We start from the raw sequence: 16,575 nt of genomic DNA on the forward strand, positions 1-16,575 counted from the left end.
AGCCATTCAAAACCGATTACTGTTGGCCCTCCAAAAATGATAACCACTAGTCACCAAGCCCCCTCGAGGCAAGAAACCAACACAAGGCCCAACACAAGGACTAACACGGAGAGACTTCAATTCACGCCCATTCCAATAACATACGGGGAACTGTATCAGAAGTTATTTGATGCACACATAGTATCTCCATTTTATCTCGAGCCCATGCAACCTCCATATCCCAAATGGTATGACACAAATGCCCAATGTGAATACCATGCAGGGATACCAGGACACTCAATTGAGAACTGCACTGGGTTTAAAAAGGCGGTGGAAAGGTTCATTAAGATGGGGATTGTGAAGTTTGACAACCCATTAGGACCCAACGTAGCAGCGAATCCGTTACCCAACCATGCTGATAAAGGGGTAAACGCAATAATCGAAGGTGAGAAAAAGAGAATCAAAACCGACATTGCAGAGATAAAAACCCCATTGAGTTGGGTCTGGAGACAAATGATAGAAGGAGGTCTCATCAAACAAGATTCAAAAGAAAGGCCCGAAGGAACGAAGACGTACTGCGAGTTTCATGCTGAAGAAGACCATGACATTCAAAACTGCACTGAATTCAAGGCCATGGTGCAAAATCTGATGAACAACAAAGAGCTAGAATTTTATGAAGAGATCAAAGGACTTGAAAATGGAGAAGTTTATGCCTCGGAGGAGGGGCCTACGGGAAAGGCCCCAAATCACCCAGTGGTGATTATTTCAAGGCCAACGAGTACAGGATCTGGAATACAACTGGCGCCAAGGGTCATAATCCAAAAACCTGTAGCTTTTCCTTACAAGGATAGCAAAAAGGTTCCTTGGAATTACGACTGCAATGTGATGATCACGAGAGAGGAGAACCCGATAAATGCTTCAGAAGAGGGTAATGACGCAGGCTTCTATACGCGTAGTGGAAAACGTTACGACCTGGGAAATACAAAAAGGGAGCCTATAAAAGGAAAAGCCTTGGCGGTTGAACAAGATAAAACAAAGACGATCGGAATTGAACCGCATACTAACACACCGGTGACTGAAAATGAGGCTAGAGAATTCCTAAAATTCTTGAAGTATAGCGAGTATAGCGTGGTGGAACAATTGCATAAGCAACCCGCTCGCATCTCAGTGCTCGAGTTACTTCTAAGTTCAGAGATACATCGTAATGCGTTGGTAAAAGTGCTAAATGAGACTTATGTCGCTAAAGATATCTCAGTGAACAAATTGGATCGCCTGGTTAACAATATAAATGCCGATAACTTCATCTTCTTCAACGATGATGAGATCCCGCCAGGCGGTATGGGATCTACCAAGGCCTTGCACATCACCGCCCGTTGCAAAGGGTGTATACTACCGGCGGTACTTGTCGACAATGGATCGGCCCTGAATGTTCTGCCCCTGTCCACATTAAACAGGCTACCTGTGGATAGTTCTCACATGAAATCATGCCAAAATATAGTGAGAGCATTTGATGGCACTGAGAGAAAAGTGATGGGAAGAATCGAGATACCTCTATTGATTGGTCCAAATACATATGAGGTGGACTTTTTGGTAATGGATATTAAACCATCTTACAATTGCCTATTGGGGAGGCCTTGGATCCATTCTGCAGGAGCTGTACCATCGTCACTTCACCAAAAGTTAAAATTGGTGATGGAGGGTCGATTGGTGACTATAGATGCAGAAGAAGACATCATTGCATCAGTCACCGATGATATGCCATACATAGAGGCCGATAGTGAAGCGATAGAATGTTCATTCCGATCATTGGAATTCGTAAATGCCACATTTGTCATCGAGATGAGCAAAATCCCAGAGCCTAAGATATCCAAAGCCACGTCAATGAGCTTACAGCTAACGATGGGAAAGGGAGCATTGCCTGGAAGAGGATTGGGAAAATACCTCCAGGGAAGGGTCGGAGTACCGATCCTAGTTAACAAACAGGACCGTTATGGTTTGGGATATAAGCCTAATGCGAGGGAAAGGAGGAAAGAGATGGAGAAAAAGCAAGAAAAGAGAAGAGCACATTTGGGCGGGATAGAAGTCAAGTAGGGACCGATAACCTTTCCCCATATATCTAAGACTTTTGTTTCAAGGGGAATTGCCCACCCTGAAGAGAAGGATGAGGTTACAGAAGGAAGGATTGAGAGGTTGGACATCAATGCCATATCTGCGGAAGAAAGGGTGGAAAGGAATTTATCGGGCATTCGTCCTTACGAACCTGGAAGTGTTTTGAATAACTGGACTGCAGAAGAGATCCCTGTAACGTTTAGAACTAATTCAGAGTAATATTCAGAACACTTGTTGCCCTAAGCCTGGGGGTGATAAGAATCTTTTGTAAAAGGCACATGTCCAAAATCTAATTTCAGTAAAAACTTATCATTCAGTTTCATCTTGAGCAAATATTCTTTCATTCTTTTCATTCCCTTTATAATCATAGTATGCATACAAGTATTCTTAGATTCTTTTATTTGGGCCTCCATTTGTTCCAATAACAGGTCTTCAGATATCAACGAGATGAGCGACTCTGTTACTAATTCAGAGTCTCTATTTGAGCAAGACATGAGTATAGATAATCCTCAAGATTTTGAAGGTGACCAAGACAGCGTTTTATCTCCGGATTTGTTAAGAATGATGGAAGAAGAAGAAAAACAAATTCTACCCTATAAGGAATCAGTAGAAGTCGTGATCTTAGAGGAGGGCAGAGAGGTAAAAGTTGGCGCTTACATTGCCAAGGAAACAAGGCGAGACCTTGTTGAGTTGCTTCAAGAGTTTAAAGATGTCTTCGCATGGTCCTACCAAGATATGCCAGGTTTAAGTACTGATATCGTGGTGCACCGATTGCCTATAAAGGAAGAATGCAAACCAGTCCAACAAAAGCTTCGAAGGATGATGCCTGATGTCTTGCTAAAAATAAAGGAAGAAGTCAAGAAGCAATTCGATGCTGGTTTCTTACAGGTGGTCAAGTACTCAGAATGGGTAGCCAATATAGTCCCTGTTCCTAAGAAAGATGGAAAGGTGCGAATGTGTGTGGACTACAGAGACTTGAACAAAGCCAGCCCAAAAGATAATTTCCCACTGCCTCATATCGATACCTTGGTAGACAACACGGCCGGATACTCACTGTTCTCTTTCATGGATGGTTTCTCCGGGTACAACCAAATTAAGATACTTTCTGAAGACAAGGAAAAGACCACATTCATAACGATGTGGGGGACGTTTTGTTATAAAGTAATGCCTTTTGGATTGAAAAATGCGGGAGCAACATATCAGAGAGCCATGGTAGCATTATTCCATGATATGATGCATAAAGAGATAGAAGTTTATGTTGATGACATGATCGCAAAATCCAGAACAGAAAAGGAACACGTGCAAGTTCTGAGAAAACTGTTTCTGAGGTTAAGGAAGTTCCAGCTAAAACTTAACCCAGCCAAGTGTACTTTCGGGGCTAGATCAGGAAAACTGCTAGGATTCTTAGTCAGCGAAAAGGGAATTGAAATTGACCCAGACAAAGTTAAGGCCATACAAGAATTACCTCCGCCAAGTACTCAAAAGAAGTTCGGGGTTTCCTAGGAAGACTGAATTACATCGCTCGATTCATTTCACAATTAACTGAGAAATGTGACCCCATATTCCGCCTTCTTAGGAAACACAATCCAGGTGTATGGGATGAGGAGTGCCAGGAAACTTTCGAAAGAGTTAAACATTACTTGTCCAACGCCCCAGTACTGGTGCCACCTTGCCCTGACAAACCACTGATACTATACTTGGCAGTATTTGAGAATTCCATGGGGTGCGTGCTCGGCCAACATGATGAGTCAGGACGAAAAGAAAGAGCGATCTATTATCTCAGTAAGAAGTTCACTGAATGCGAAACGAGATATTCGCCAATTGAAAAATTATGTTGCGCATTGGTTTGGACTACTCGGAGATTGAGACAATACATGTTGTACCATACGACTTGGTTAATCTCAAAGTTAGACCCTCTGAAATACATGATGGAGTCAACTGCTCTAAACGGAAGAATGGCCCGATGGCAAATTCTACTATCTGAATTTGACATAACCTATGTGAATCAAAAGGCTGTAAAAGGGAGCGCGATAGCAGATTTTCTAGCAAGTAGAGCCCTGGACGATTATGAGCCTTTGAACTATTGTGAATACCCGAACCAAGCAACTGAGAATGACAAGAGAATGTTGAGGAGGCTGGCCAGTGGTTACGTCTTAGATGGGGAAATCCTGTACAAAAGAGGGAAAGATCAGGTGCTGTTAAGATGCGTAGACGCTGTGGAGGCCAAGCAGATCTTGGAAGAAGTCCATGATGGTATTTGTGGAACACACGCTAACGGTTTCACAATGGCCAGACAGATCATGAGATTTGGATATTATTGGTCTACCATGGAAGGAGACTGCATCAAGTATGCTAAGAAATGCCATAAATGCCAGATTTACGGAGACAAAATTCATGTGCCTCCATCACCTCTTCACGTCATGACTTCCCCATGGCCTTTCTCCATGTGGGGCATGGACGTCATTGGGCCGATATCGCCAAAGGCTTCAAACGGACATCGTTTCATTTTTGTAGTGATTGACTACTTTACTAAGTGGGTAGAGGCTACTTCTTACGCCAACGTCACAAAGACAGCTGTCAGCAAGTTTTTAAAGAAGGAAATCATATGTCGGTATGGAATGCCTGAAAGGATCATATCAGACAACGCATTAAATTTGAATAATAGCACGATAGCAGAGGTTTGTAATCAATTCAAGATCAAGCACCACAACTCATCGCCATATCGTCCGAAGATGAATGGTACGGTGGAGGCAGCCAATAAAAATATCAAAAAGATTGTGGGGAAAATGACTGAGACCTATAGAGATTGGCACGAGAAGTTGCCATTCGCCCTCTATGCTTATCGAACATCCGTCAGGACTTCTACCGGGGCAACACCATTCTCTTTGGTTTATGGAATGGAGGCAGTGCTACCAATTGAGGTTGAAATTCCCTCTCTCCGAGTTTTTTCAGAACTAAAGTTAGACGAAGCAGAATGGGTCCAAGCCCGATATGATCAGCTGAACTTGATTGAAGAAAGGAGGTTAAGAGCTATCCGTCATGGTCAAATGTACCAGAAACGAATGATGCGAGCTTACAATAAGAAAGTTCGTCCTAGAAACTTCCATGAAGGGGACTTGGTACTGAAGAAGATCCTTCCCATACAAAAGGACTTCAGAGGAAAGTGGATGCCAAACTGGGAGGGACCTTATGTAGTAAAAAAAGCCTTTTTAGGAGGGGCATTAATTTTAACTGGGATGGATGGCAAAAGCTTGCCCAATCCTGTGAATTCGGATTCAGTGAAGAGGTACTTTGCCTAAAAAAAAAAAGGGGGGGAGAGGCCAAGGCGAAAACCCGCAAAGGGCACCTTGAGACCAAATGGGCTTTGAATTGAAAACCCAGGAATGGGCAATTCGAATTTTCGATCAAAGTTGAGGCATAGAGTAGTTTTGTCTTCTCCGAATTAACAAGAAGGAGAGATGCTACATCTTGGGGCATCAACAAAGTCTTTTAGGATTTCTAAACACAGAGTTTGTGCAGAGGAGCTTATGCTGCGATATCTGGAGCACCTTTTTTTTTTATCTTATCTTAGCAAAATTTGCTATTTGTTCATTTAGAGCTCTGCTCTCAATAAAATTCCATCTTATTCATTGTGATAATCTTTTTCATCATACCTCAGCAAAGTTTGCTATCTTGATTGATTTATTCATTTCGAGCTTTGCTCTCAGCAAAATTTTATTTTGTCCATTTTGATAATCTTTCAAGCATTTTTCCTTGAAATAACGATTAATGGATTGACAATACACATGCAGAAGGAGTTCTGCATATTACTCTGAAAGTTTCTAAATAATACGAGGACCTGAAACAGGACTATTGTTTAGAACTAACCAAACCTAAGGGTTGGAAACATTTGAGAAATGATAGTCTAAATAGCGTCTATTTCTTTGGGTTTTCTGTCAAACTGGCTGAACAAGAAGGCATCAGTGATAGAACCTTGATGAACAATGAGGAATGACAACCTAAGCATTAAAAATGGATCATTCTCATGACATTCTACAAATATAATACATACACATCTAGTTAGGAGCATTTGATTCATTCTGATCATGTCATCCTAAACACTAGGCGTAAATAGGTCCTATCTTCCTATATTGGTAGGAAGTGGATCGAAGATGCAGATCTTGTCTTCCCATATTGGTGGCGAAGTAGATTGCAGAAAGCAGATCTTGTCTTCCCATATTGGTGGCGAAGTAGATCGAAGGTAGCAGATCCTATCTTCCTATATTGGTAGGAAGTGGATCGAAGATGCAGATCTTGTCTTCCCATATTGGTGGCGAAGTAGATTGCAGAAAGCAGATCTTGTCTTCATGTATTGGCGTGAAGTAGATCGAAGGTAGCAGATCCTATCTTCCTATATTGGTAGGAAGTGGATCAAAGATACAGATCTTGTCTTCCCATATTGGTGGCAAAGTAGATCGAAGAAAGCAGATCTTGTCTTCATGTATTGGCGTGAAGTAGATCGAAGGTAGCAGATCCTATCTTCTTATATTGGTAGGAAGTGGATCGAAGATGCAGATCTTGTCTTCCCATATTGGTGGCGAAGTAGATTGCAGAAAGCAGATCTTGTCTTCATGTATTGGCGTGAAGTAGATCAAAGGTAGCAGATTCGGTCTTCCTATATTGGTAGGAAGTGGATTGACGATGCAGATCTTGTCTTCCCATACTGGTGGCGAAGTAGATCGAAGAAAGCAGATCTTATCTTCATGTATTTGGCGTGAAGTAGATCGAAGATTACAGATCTTGCCTTCCTGTATTTGGCAGCGAAGAAGATTGAAGATGGCAGATTTTACCTCCCTGATTACAGTGGAGTACATTGAAGCTGGTAGTTCTATCTCCCTGGACAACAATGGAATAGATCGAAGAAAACAACATTCAGTCTTATCTCCCTAAGCAGTAGTGGAGCAGACTAAAAACACAAATCTCATCCCCATGGAGTCATAACAAAGTAGATTGAAGCTACAAGGCGTATCTGAAGTTGCCGTGAAGTGGATCAAAGCAAGAAGACATAGTGGACTGAAATGAGGTTACTTGAAGAAGATAAGCACCATAAAATCAAGACTCGGCGAGACCCGGCAAAATTGGCCTTCTTAGTCTTTGCTCTGTTCTCGTTACACGACAACAAGCAAAGAGGGGCAGCTGTACGAGCCCATTTTGCCCGGGCCCATACCAACAAAATAACTCAAATAATAAACCCAAAAGTAACAGCCCATTTACAAACCCAAACTCTGACCCAAAATTTAAACCCAAACAAATCAAAATCCTAAAGCCCAAATGGCCCAAAATCTAAAACATTTTTCAGCAAAATTCAGCAGCAAACCCTAGCTGGCCGCCGCATGCCTCGCGTGGCCTCCTCGTCTGCCACGCCCAGCTCTCCATGCCACCATGTCGGCCACCTGCTCCTCCTCCACTACCAGCACCTCCATACCCTGCAAGATCAAGACAAAAAACAGGATAGAATAATAGAAAAATAATGTAAAATGGGTTATAAAACCCGAAATGAAAAACGGAAATAGGGGGTTTTTTTTCTTTGGGTTCTTCTTCTTTTTTTTTTGTTTGTTTTTTTTTGGCATTTGAATACAAAAAAAAAACAGAAGTTAGAGTTTAAAAAAAATACATAGATCTCAGTACTGAGATAGCAAGCATTCGGAAAAAAGGAAAGGCAAACGGAAAAGGTTACTTTTTTTCGATTTCTATATACATATCTATACATTTTTAAAGTTAATATAAACCTAAAATCTATATATTCTAAGACCAAGAACAAATAACAAAAAAAAAATATATATTTTTTTACCCGGCGCCGGCGCCGGCGAGCCTCCGGTGGCCGTCCGGTGACCGGCCCCTGGCCGGATTCCCCTCCCTTCTCTCTTCCCTCTCTCTTTTTTTTTTCTTTCCCTCTCCCCAAATGATTTTTTTGGTTAGTTTAGGCCTTATATAGCCCTCCAAAACGACGTCGTTTTGGGGGCTACACTTAAGCCCCAAAACGACGTCGTTTTGGCCATGCCCGACCCATCCGACCCGACCCGCTAGAGGATCCGCGTGTTTTCATTTGAATGGGATATTTATGCGCGCAGTCCTTCCGCTTTTCTGATGCTTCACAATTAAGTTTTTTATGGTTTTCAATTTGGCCCTATAATTTCTCGCGCTTTTCGATTTAGTCCCCGCCAATGTGCTGCGTTTTAAAGGAAGGGAATAATTGTTGTTTCGGTCCCCCAACGCTTCACGCGCGTACAATTAAGTCCCTTTTCTTTGTTTTCCTTTCAAATTGGCCCCACAACTTTGTTTTTAATTCAATTTTAGTCCTTTTTTTGTTGATTTTTATACCTTTATTAAATATCCTTGTTATTTTTATATACCATTATTATTATTATGTATTAGTATATATTTTTATTATGTACGTGTATACCTATATATATTCTCATATTTAATATTTTTATTTCACTTTATTTTAATATTTTATTAATGTTATGTTTGTTTCTTTTATATTCCAATGTTATCATTATTATTATTCTTATTATTTTTATTAGTTTATGCTTTGTTATATATTTATATATTTATAATACGTATATATACTTGATATATTTGTATATACCTCGGTAATATTATTACTAGTTTTCAATATACGCATATGTTACCTAAACATTTTAGTATTATGTAAATATTTTAACATTATATTATATATGTATTTATATATTACGTATGTACATATACCTTTTAATATTATATTTTGTATTACGTAAATATTATTTTAAATACTGTATTGTATATATATATATGTCCTTAGTACCACGTTACATATATATTGTGTATATACTTGTTTTCTTACCCTTATTATATTCATTGTTAATACATTTATTTTTTTATACATGTATACGTACCCTTTTTTTATAATATTATTTTTTACACATATATGTATATATTTATCTATGTTTTCATATTCTATAATTTATATGCATTTCTTATTTTATGGCTTAAAATTATATATGCATATACATTTTTACATAATTGTATTTATTGTCATCATTGTTATTTGGTGTTTGTTTATTTATTCGTGTACACTTGTGCTTTTTTTTAAATGTTAGTTCTATTTATTTATTTGTATGCTTTGTTTATGTAATCGCCTCGTCATTTCATTTTGCCTATTGCATTGTTGTTACTCACTTTACTTTGCTCACCTTGTCGTATTCGTATTGTTTTGTCAAGCATTGACACTAAACACCAAAAGGAAAATTTTTCTAAATAAGGCAATATTCGCGTTTAGAAACTCGAGAAAACGTGCCCTAACGTGCTGGGTTTCAATTTCTCGTTTGACTAAATAGCCAAATATCCTCTTAAAGCTTCAAAGTATGGTTTCATTAAACTATAAGGTGATCTTGGTTTCGATGGTTTAGAGTATCGTGTCCTAACGTGCTGGATGTGATATTCCTTCGGAACAAGAGAATCTTATGTTTTAATTCACGATATCAGATTTTCTTTTAAGAATCGTATTTTTTTTAAAACTCTTCAAATTTTTAATTTTCGACACTAAGACACTAATTAATCAACTAGGTACCAATTTTGGGCGTATCGAGGGTGCTAATCCTTCCTCGTGCGTAACCGGCTCCCGAACTCATTTTTCTGAATTTCGTAGACCAAAATCGTTGTTTTAATAAAATTAAATCATTTATTAAAAACAACCACTTTTTTGAGGTGACCCGATCACACCTCGTCAAAAAAGGATTGGTGGCGACTCCCGTTTTCATTCTTTTTTTAAATCCAAGTCGACCCCGTTTTCATTCAAAAAAATGGTGTCAACATATGCGATGGTGTGTACGAGGCCTGACATTTCACAAGCTGTTGGAGTTGTGAACAGGTATATGCATGATCCTGGAAAAGGACATTGGCAAGCTGTGAAATGGATTCTACGGTATCTTCGAAAAACCGTAGATGTTGGTTTAATTTTTGAACAGGATGAAGCACTTGGTCAGTTTGTAGTTGGATATGTTGATTCCGACTTTGTTGGTGATTTAGATAAACGTCGTTCAACTACGAGGTATCTGTTTACTCTTGCGAAAGCCCCAGTGAGTTGGAAGTCTACCTTACAGTCTACAGTAGCTGTGTCTACTACAGAGGCAGAATATATGGCAGTTACAGAAGCTGTTAAGGAGGCTATTTGGCTTAATGGATTGTTGAAAGACTTAGGAGTTGTTCAAAGTCACATAAGTTTATATTGTGACAGTCAGAGCGCTATTCATTTAGCGAAAAATCAAGTCTATCATTCAAGAACCAAGCATATCGATGTAAGATATCACTTTGTGCGGGAAGTCTTTGAAAAAGGAAAAATTCTACTTCAGAAGATTCCGACAGCAGATAATCCCGCAGATATGATGACCAAGGTGGTAACAACAATCAAGTTTAATCATTGTTTGAACTTGATTAGCATCCTGAGAATTTGAGCACCTACAGGTGTATGGCGCTCGAGAGCGCATTTAGAGGCACTACAAAAGATAACTTTATCGAATTTGGGGAGTTGAAGGAAGTGTGTGAAGATGTGATTATCCTAATCAAATCTTCAAGGTGGAGATTGTTGAAAGGTCAACAAAGGTAGGAAGCAACTTGTTAAAAAGGTTGAGCAAGTTGCACCGAATGTTGAAAAGTTGAATGGGATAATTGCAATTTTGGTCCCTAATTTTTTAGGCCATTTGCAAGTTAGTCCCTGAACTTCAACTATAAATAGGCCTTTTCATTTTTCATTTCAACCATCCCAACCAATCTTTCTCTCTTAGTTTTCTCTCTTCTCCCATTTGAGAATTCTTAAGGAATTCTATTTGTTTGTAATATTTTGGAGATAGTAAAGTTATCATCTGGTGTTAGTGCCCGAGGACGTAGGTATAATTTACCGAACCTCGTTAAAACTCTTATGTTCTTTTTGTCCTATTTTTCTTTCAACATTTGAGGGTATAATACTAGTATTTAATTGTGCTATTAAATTACGTTAGAAGGAATATTCTGACTAAGGAAAGACTTGGTATTTAAGAGATCCTTGTGATCCACCTCTCTTCCCTGGGAATTGAACTTTGTGTGATTTTTTAGTACAATAATTTACACGCTTCCGACCCTATTGAAACAACACTTATTATACCTTTGTATGGAACTTGATCCTCGGTGGTTAGTAATTTTTTTAAATAATTAAAAAACTACTATTAAGAATATAATTTATTTAATATCTCAAAATCTGTAAAAAAAATAAAAATAAAAGCAAGATACATAAGTGGCATTATAGATATGCCTATCCATGTATCTTACATCCATTTTTTTGGGGAAGGGAGAGAAAAAAATGAAAAAGAAAAAGAGAAGCAAAACAAGGGTGAGAAAGGAAAAAAACAAATTAAAAATTTTGTGATTTATTGCATATTTTTTTATATTTATATCAATTACGAAAAAAAGTTTAAAAAGAAAAATTATTTAACTAATTATTTTTTAAAATTTAAGATTATATGTGCAATTCAATTGCGAATTGATTTAGGATTCATTCATGATCCACTTGTTTTTTTTTTAATATAATTTGAAATGCATGCACTTTTTATAAAATATTATATTAGACGCATGCACTGATGCAGTGCATACACACGTGATTATTTTTTTTCTAGGAGAAATACATTGTATTATATTATATTAACTCGAATATGAGTAATAAATGTCAAAATCATTAAAGAAAGTGAAGAAAGAAGTAAGAGTTGCAATAGTGAAAGGTGGCTTCATGAATATTGGTCTACTTTAGAATGTCAGCTTACCTATTGAAGCATTTAAGTGGAGATGAAGCAGGATAAAGAGAAAAGCGGGGTCGAGTTATGAATTAAGAGAGAGTTGGAAGCATCTAGAAAAACTCTCCACATATAATTCCAACTTTTTGTGTGGGCACACGTCATCTTTTTACTTCGTTCCCTTTTTTTTAGGTTTTCTATAAAAATTAAGAAAGAGAGAAAAGCACTTTTAAGATTTAATCTGTTCATCTAATTTAGATTGTTTTACGTTTAAATAATTGTGCAATTGAGTACATTAGTTAGAATTAATTTTTCTTGAGATTAAATCATCTTTTTACGACTATTTGATTGGTAAATTATTATTTGACCACTACAAAAAAATTGGTGGTTTGAAACTTCAATAAGCTTACTAGAGGATTGAAAAAATATTTACATGTCATGATAAATTCTAACACCAAAGTTGGAGTCGCATATGTGATTAGAATTATCGTCAAATCACTTCACTCTATTTTGATGTGATTTGCGTATATCAAATAAATGAATTTTTATTTATACCTACAAGAGTTCTTATGTTTTTTCATTATTCAATACATATTTACTTGAATAATTATAACTCTTTGCTACTAATTAAATGACATAACTTTTAGTAACAAGAGACATAACTTGTCATTATAAATAGTGATAACTCTTGATTAATAACCAAGTAACATAACTTTTGAACTATTTGTAACTTTTCAATTATAACTGTTGCGGTTTTTGACCTACTCGTTCTATATTTTGTTAGTAATGCTTATGAAAATATTGAGCTAGTCTATTATTTATATTTTCGCAATATTTTTCTTTCTTCCCATTCTTCTTTATAATTATTTTGCAATTTTTTCCAAACAAATAACTTTTATTGGCTTATCAAATTACTTTGAAAATATTTTTAAAATAACTTTTCCTGCTTGTATAGCTTATTTTTTAATAAATAAATATAAAAAAGAGGCAATATTGTTGTTGAAGATTCTATCAGTACTTGTCTATAGGTTGAGTGCGTGTGTTATAATTCTTGAATTATTTGCAGGGGTTTGAATCTTTGTTCTCCCCTGGGGTATGATGGTTCTCTTTAATTTGGGGAGGTTTGAAGCGATGCATTGAGATCCTATACTGAGAGGATGGTGGTGAACACTTAGACGAGAAATCCAGAGTTCATAAAAGGTGTACGCTAGTCTGAATTGCAGCAGTAATAGCGTGAACACCATGTTGGAAGCATTTTAAAGGGGTGCGTTAGTAAGTCTTCATGTAGGTGATCTGGTGTTTGGTTTTCAGCTTCTTTTTATCTGTGATTTTGCTGATGAGTCGGTTTTGGTCCATGTGTTTTTGGACCACAGAGGTTTAACTAGATTTAGTATCACTTTCAGGCTATATAGGTAGCCTAATTATTGGCTAGATTTGACAACTGAAGTAACACAAATAAAACCTTTTATTACCCAAAACTAAGGGATCCATCATTTAACAACTGAAGTAACACAAATGAAACCTTTTGAACAAGGCGAATACAACTTTAATTTTTGTTGAATAAGGTGGAATCCACCTCCATCCTAGAGATTGCCCTTTCGAATTGGCTCCACTTCTGCTCCAATGTCCCAGTATATCCAATCGACATCCTCACCAGCCCCGGCGAGATACCGGCGAGGGCCTTCTCTTCTGAGTTCAATTCACTGCTGGTACTGCTACCGGAGCAAGACATGAGAGTCTCGTAATAACCCAAGCTAACCGCTATTAACCCAAATTGAGAGCTGTTCTGCAAGTGGTGCATCAGCCTGTTAGCTTTCTCTTCCGATTCCATGTCGACACAAAGAAGACCGCCGAATCCGTAGCCTTTGTTGGCCATGGACTTCAATAGGTGGTGTTGAGGGTGGTCCTCAAGGCCTGGGTAGACGACCCTGATACCCAGTTTCTTCATTCTAGTAGCATATTCCAAGGCTCTGCGGCAATGCTCCTTCATTCTCAGGCCTAAGTGAGGTATCCTTTCAGAGAGTTCAAAGGCAACCTTGGCGTTCATGGTCGGGCCTAGAAGCATCAAAGCACCTTGGTGCAAATCCATCATGGAGTTCAACAGACTTGCAGGACCACAAACAGCACCTGAAATTTCCCATTTTATTGCATTAACAAATCAGTGCGTCTAAATATAATCAAATATTAATAAACCAATACGATGCTAACTAGTTCTCGAAACGATGCTTTTTACTTTTCCACTAAAATTATCAAATTTAGAGCATTAAAACTTTAAGTTGGTATACAGAATTTATCAGAAATATGATAAAAAAAGCAACACGCGACATGCTTTTCAAGTGATCACTAATGGCATCATTCATTGGGTACATAAGTTTCCCCTCACCAACCCTAAAAACTTTGGTTATTTTGTAGAGTTCATATCAGAAATCTTACTCGTTTTTCTTCAATGAACCCCAAACTATATTCATTTGCCATTTTATATGATTTTCCGACATAACACAAGTATGGTATTGGTACATGAGAAACATACGACGAAAAAATCGAACCTGCGATAACATCAGCCCCACCGCTTATGAACTTGGAGATACTATGAACGACAACATCGGCACCAAGCCGGGCAGGGGAAAGAACCATGGGAGAGAAAGTGTTGTCTACAACCACCATGGTTCCTTTGTCATGTGCTAGCTTGCTTAGCTCCGGAATGTCGGCTACGGTGAGTGTTGGGTTGGAAATTGACTCGAAGAACAACACTTTGGTCCTTCTTTCGACGATGGCGTTTTTCACCGCTTCGTGATCGGTTATGTCCACAAACGTGGTCGTGATGTTACAAGTTCTGGGCAAGAAATGGGTTAAAAGTGCATGGGTTCCTCCGTAGAGGGTCGCCGACGCCACCACATGTCCGCCGCTGCTGCAGAGTTGCAACATCACTGATGATATAGCAGCCATGCCTGTCATCACGAAACCATATTATTAACCTCGAACTTGACGGTTTGTATGCATATATAATTAGACGTTACCACTAGCAGTGCAATAGGCAGCTTCGGTTCCTTCTAGGGCTGCCACCTGACGACCGAGATTTAAGACGGTGGGGTTGAAGTGACGACTATAAATGAAGAAATCACGATCGGGGCCCAGTTCGCCAGTGAACATGCGGCGCATTGTCTCAGGTTCCATGACGGTGAAGGTGGCGGAAGCTTCAATGGACATGTTAATGCCACCATGCTCACCGAATTCATGGCGCAGACCGGCTAAGGAGGCAGCAGGGTCATTTTCCCATGCTGCTGGTGCCACTGCCAGTGTTGGCAACATAGATTTCTTGGCCACGAATATCTCATCATCCACTTCAAAGCTATCAGCCGCTGCCGCTCTCTTCATTCCGGAAATTCCAAATTCACAGCTACGGGTTTCTGCCATAATTAAGTGTTAAGAAGGATTGATTAACGATGTAAATGGCAATAACAAAACTGAAGGACTAATTAAGATTGTTAAGAAAGAAGTGGTGAAGAGATGTAAGGGTTGGAAGCTATATATAAGCAAAGAACCGAGCTAAAATAGCGGGGTTACAGATTTTGCAAAGCGAGAGAGCATTATGAAAAAATAAATATCAAGTGGGGTATGTCTAAACGAATTTATATTCCTACAAAACCAAAGTCTAAAGTCACATTAAACAACTAGTTTAAGGAATAATAAATAATTATAGACGCGCGGAATATTTAAGACTAGTGGTAGAAGGGTTCATTTAATATCATGTGTTTATCGAGGATGCATGGTATCGGGTAATAATTTAACTTTTTTTTTTAATTTTAATTATACTTTTTTATATTTTTAAATAATTCTAATTTAGTACACTAACTAAATTGAGGGACTAATTTATTAGGTCCAAGGGATCTCTTATGTATATTCAATACCCTTACTTGCTTAGAATTACTCATAATCTTTCTCAACCTTAATTTAAATGGAAAGGTAAATACATATTCTTATATTGACAACAATGTCAATACCAACTAAACTAAAACTCTTATCTCAAAATTAAATATTATTATATGATCATGTAAAAAGTTTCCAACAACCCTCTAAAGAATTTTTAGTGAATCCACCCTGTAATTTGAATAATATCCTATTGCACACTGATTATATAATTTCCAACAACTCTATTTAACACTAATTAAAATTGACCCAGAACTTATCTTCTAGACTTTTCTAATAACTCTATTTAAAATTTATGTTTGAAGATGAATTAAAATTGACCTAAAACTTTTGAAGATGAAGGCTTAAATTTCCACATTTAAAACTAATACTTTTTCTAATTACTTAAATATGCTTCTCAGAACTATTCTTAAATTTGTCAAATTTTAAATTGTTCCTATTTTTATTTTACTTTTACAATAGTATTTATATTAGTTTAAAACATTATTTAATTTAAATATATCTTTTATTTTTAAAATCTATTTCAGAGCTATATTTCATTTTTCACATTATTTTAGATTAATTTTGAAATATTGTTTCATTTAATATTTAAATATGTTTATAAAGTATATTATGTTTAGTATTTAACCGTATATAAAAAATTTCATTTCTATTTTTATATAGATCTAAAAAAGGAATGTTTTTATAAGAATTAGAAAAGGATGTTAGTATATTATTTTATTATTTTTGTTGAGATTTTAGTTTTAAATTTTAATTTTAATTTAATGTATGGTGTTTAAAG

At 37.4% G+C, this 16,575-nt stretch overlaps 1 protein-coding gene across 1 annotated transcript; it reads right to left on the reverse strand.

The window, feature by feature from the left end:
• Positions 1-13,314: 13,314 nt before the first annotated feature.
• Positions 13,315-15,444, reverse strand: LOC107890721 (methionine gamma-lyase). Its single transcript, XM_041101162.1, has 3 exons — positions 14,885-15,444; positions 14,414-14,815; positions 13,315-13,994 (listed from the first exon to the last, which is right to left on the reverse strand). The coding sequence occupies exons 1-3, from the start codon at positions 15,279-15,281 to the stop codon at positions 13,414-13,416; spliced, it is 1,380 nt and encodes a 459-aa protein (XP_040957096.1). The 5' UTR covers positions 15,282-15,444; the 3' UTR covers positions 13,315-13,413.
• Between the last annotated feature and the right edge of the window lie 1,131 nt (positions 15,445-16,575).

Source organism: Gossypium hirsutum, chromosome D09 (assembly GCF_007990345.1).
Source record: "Gossypium hirsutum isolate 1008001.06 chromosome D09, Gossypium_hirsutum_v2.1, whole genome shotgun sequence".
Taxonomy (NCBI): domain Eukaryota; kingdom Viridiplantae; phylum Streptophyta; class Magnoliopsida; order Malvales; family Malvaceae; genus Gossypium; species Gossypium hirsutum.

Coding starts and splice junctions, on each gene's coding strand:
- LOC107890721 (XM_041101162.1), bottom strand. CDS start 15,281: ATGGCAGAAACCCGTAGCTGTGAATTTGGAATTTCCGGAATGAAGAGA. Junction 14,816..14,884: donor TGCCTATTGCACTGCTAGTG/GTAACGTCTAAT, acceptor TCGTGATGACAG/GCATGGCTGCTATATCATCA. Junction 13,995..14,413: donor TGGGGCTGATGTTATCGCAG/GTTCGATTTTTT, acceptor GGGAAATTTCAG/GTGCTGTTTGTGGTCCTGCA.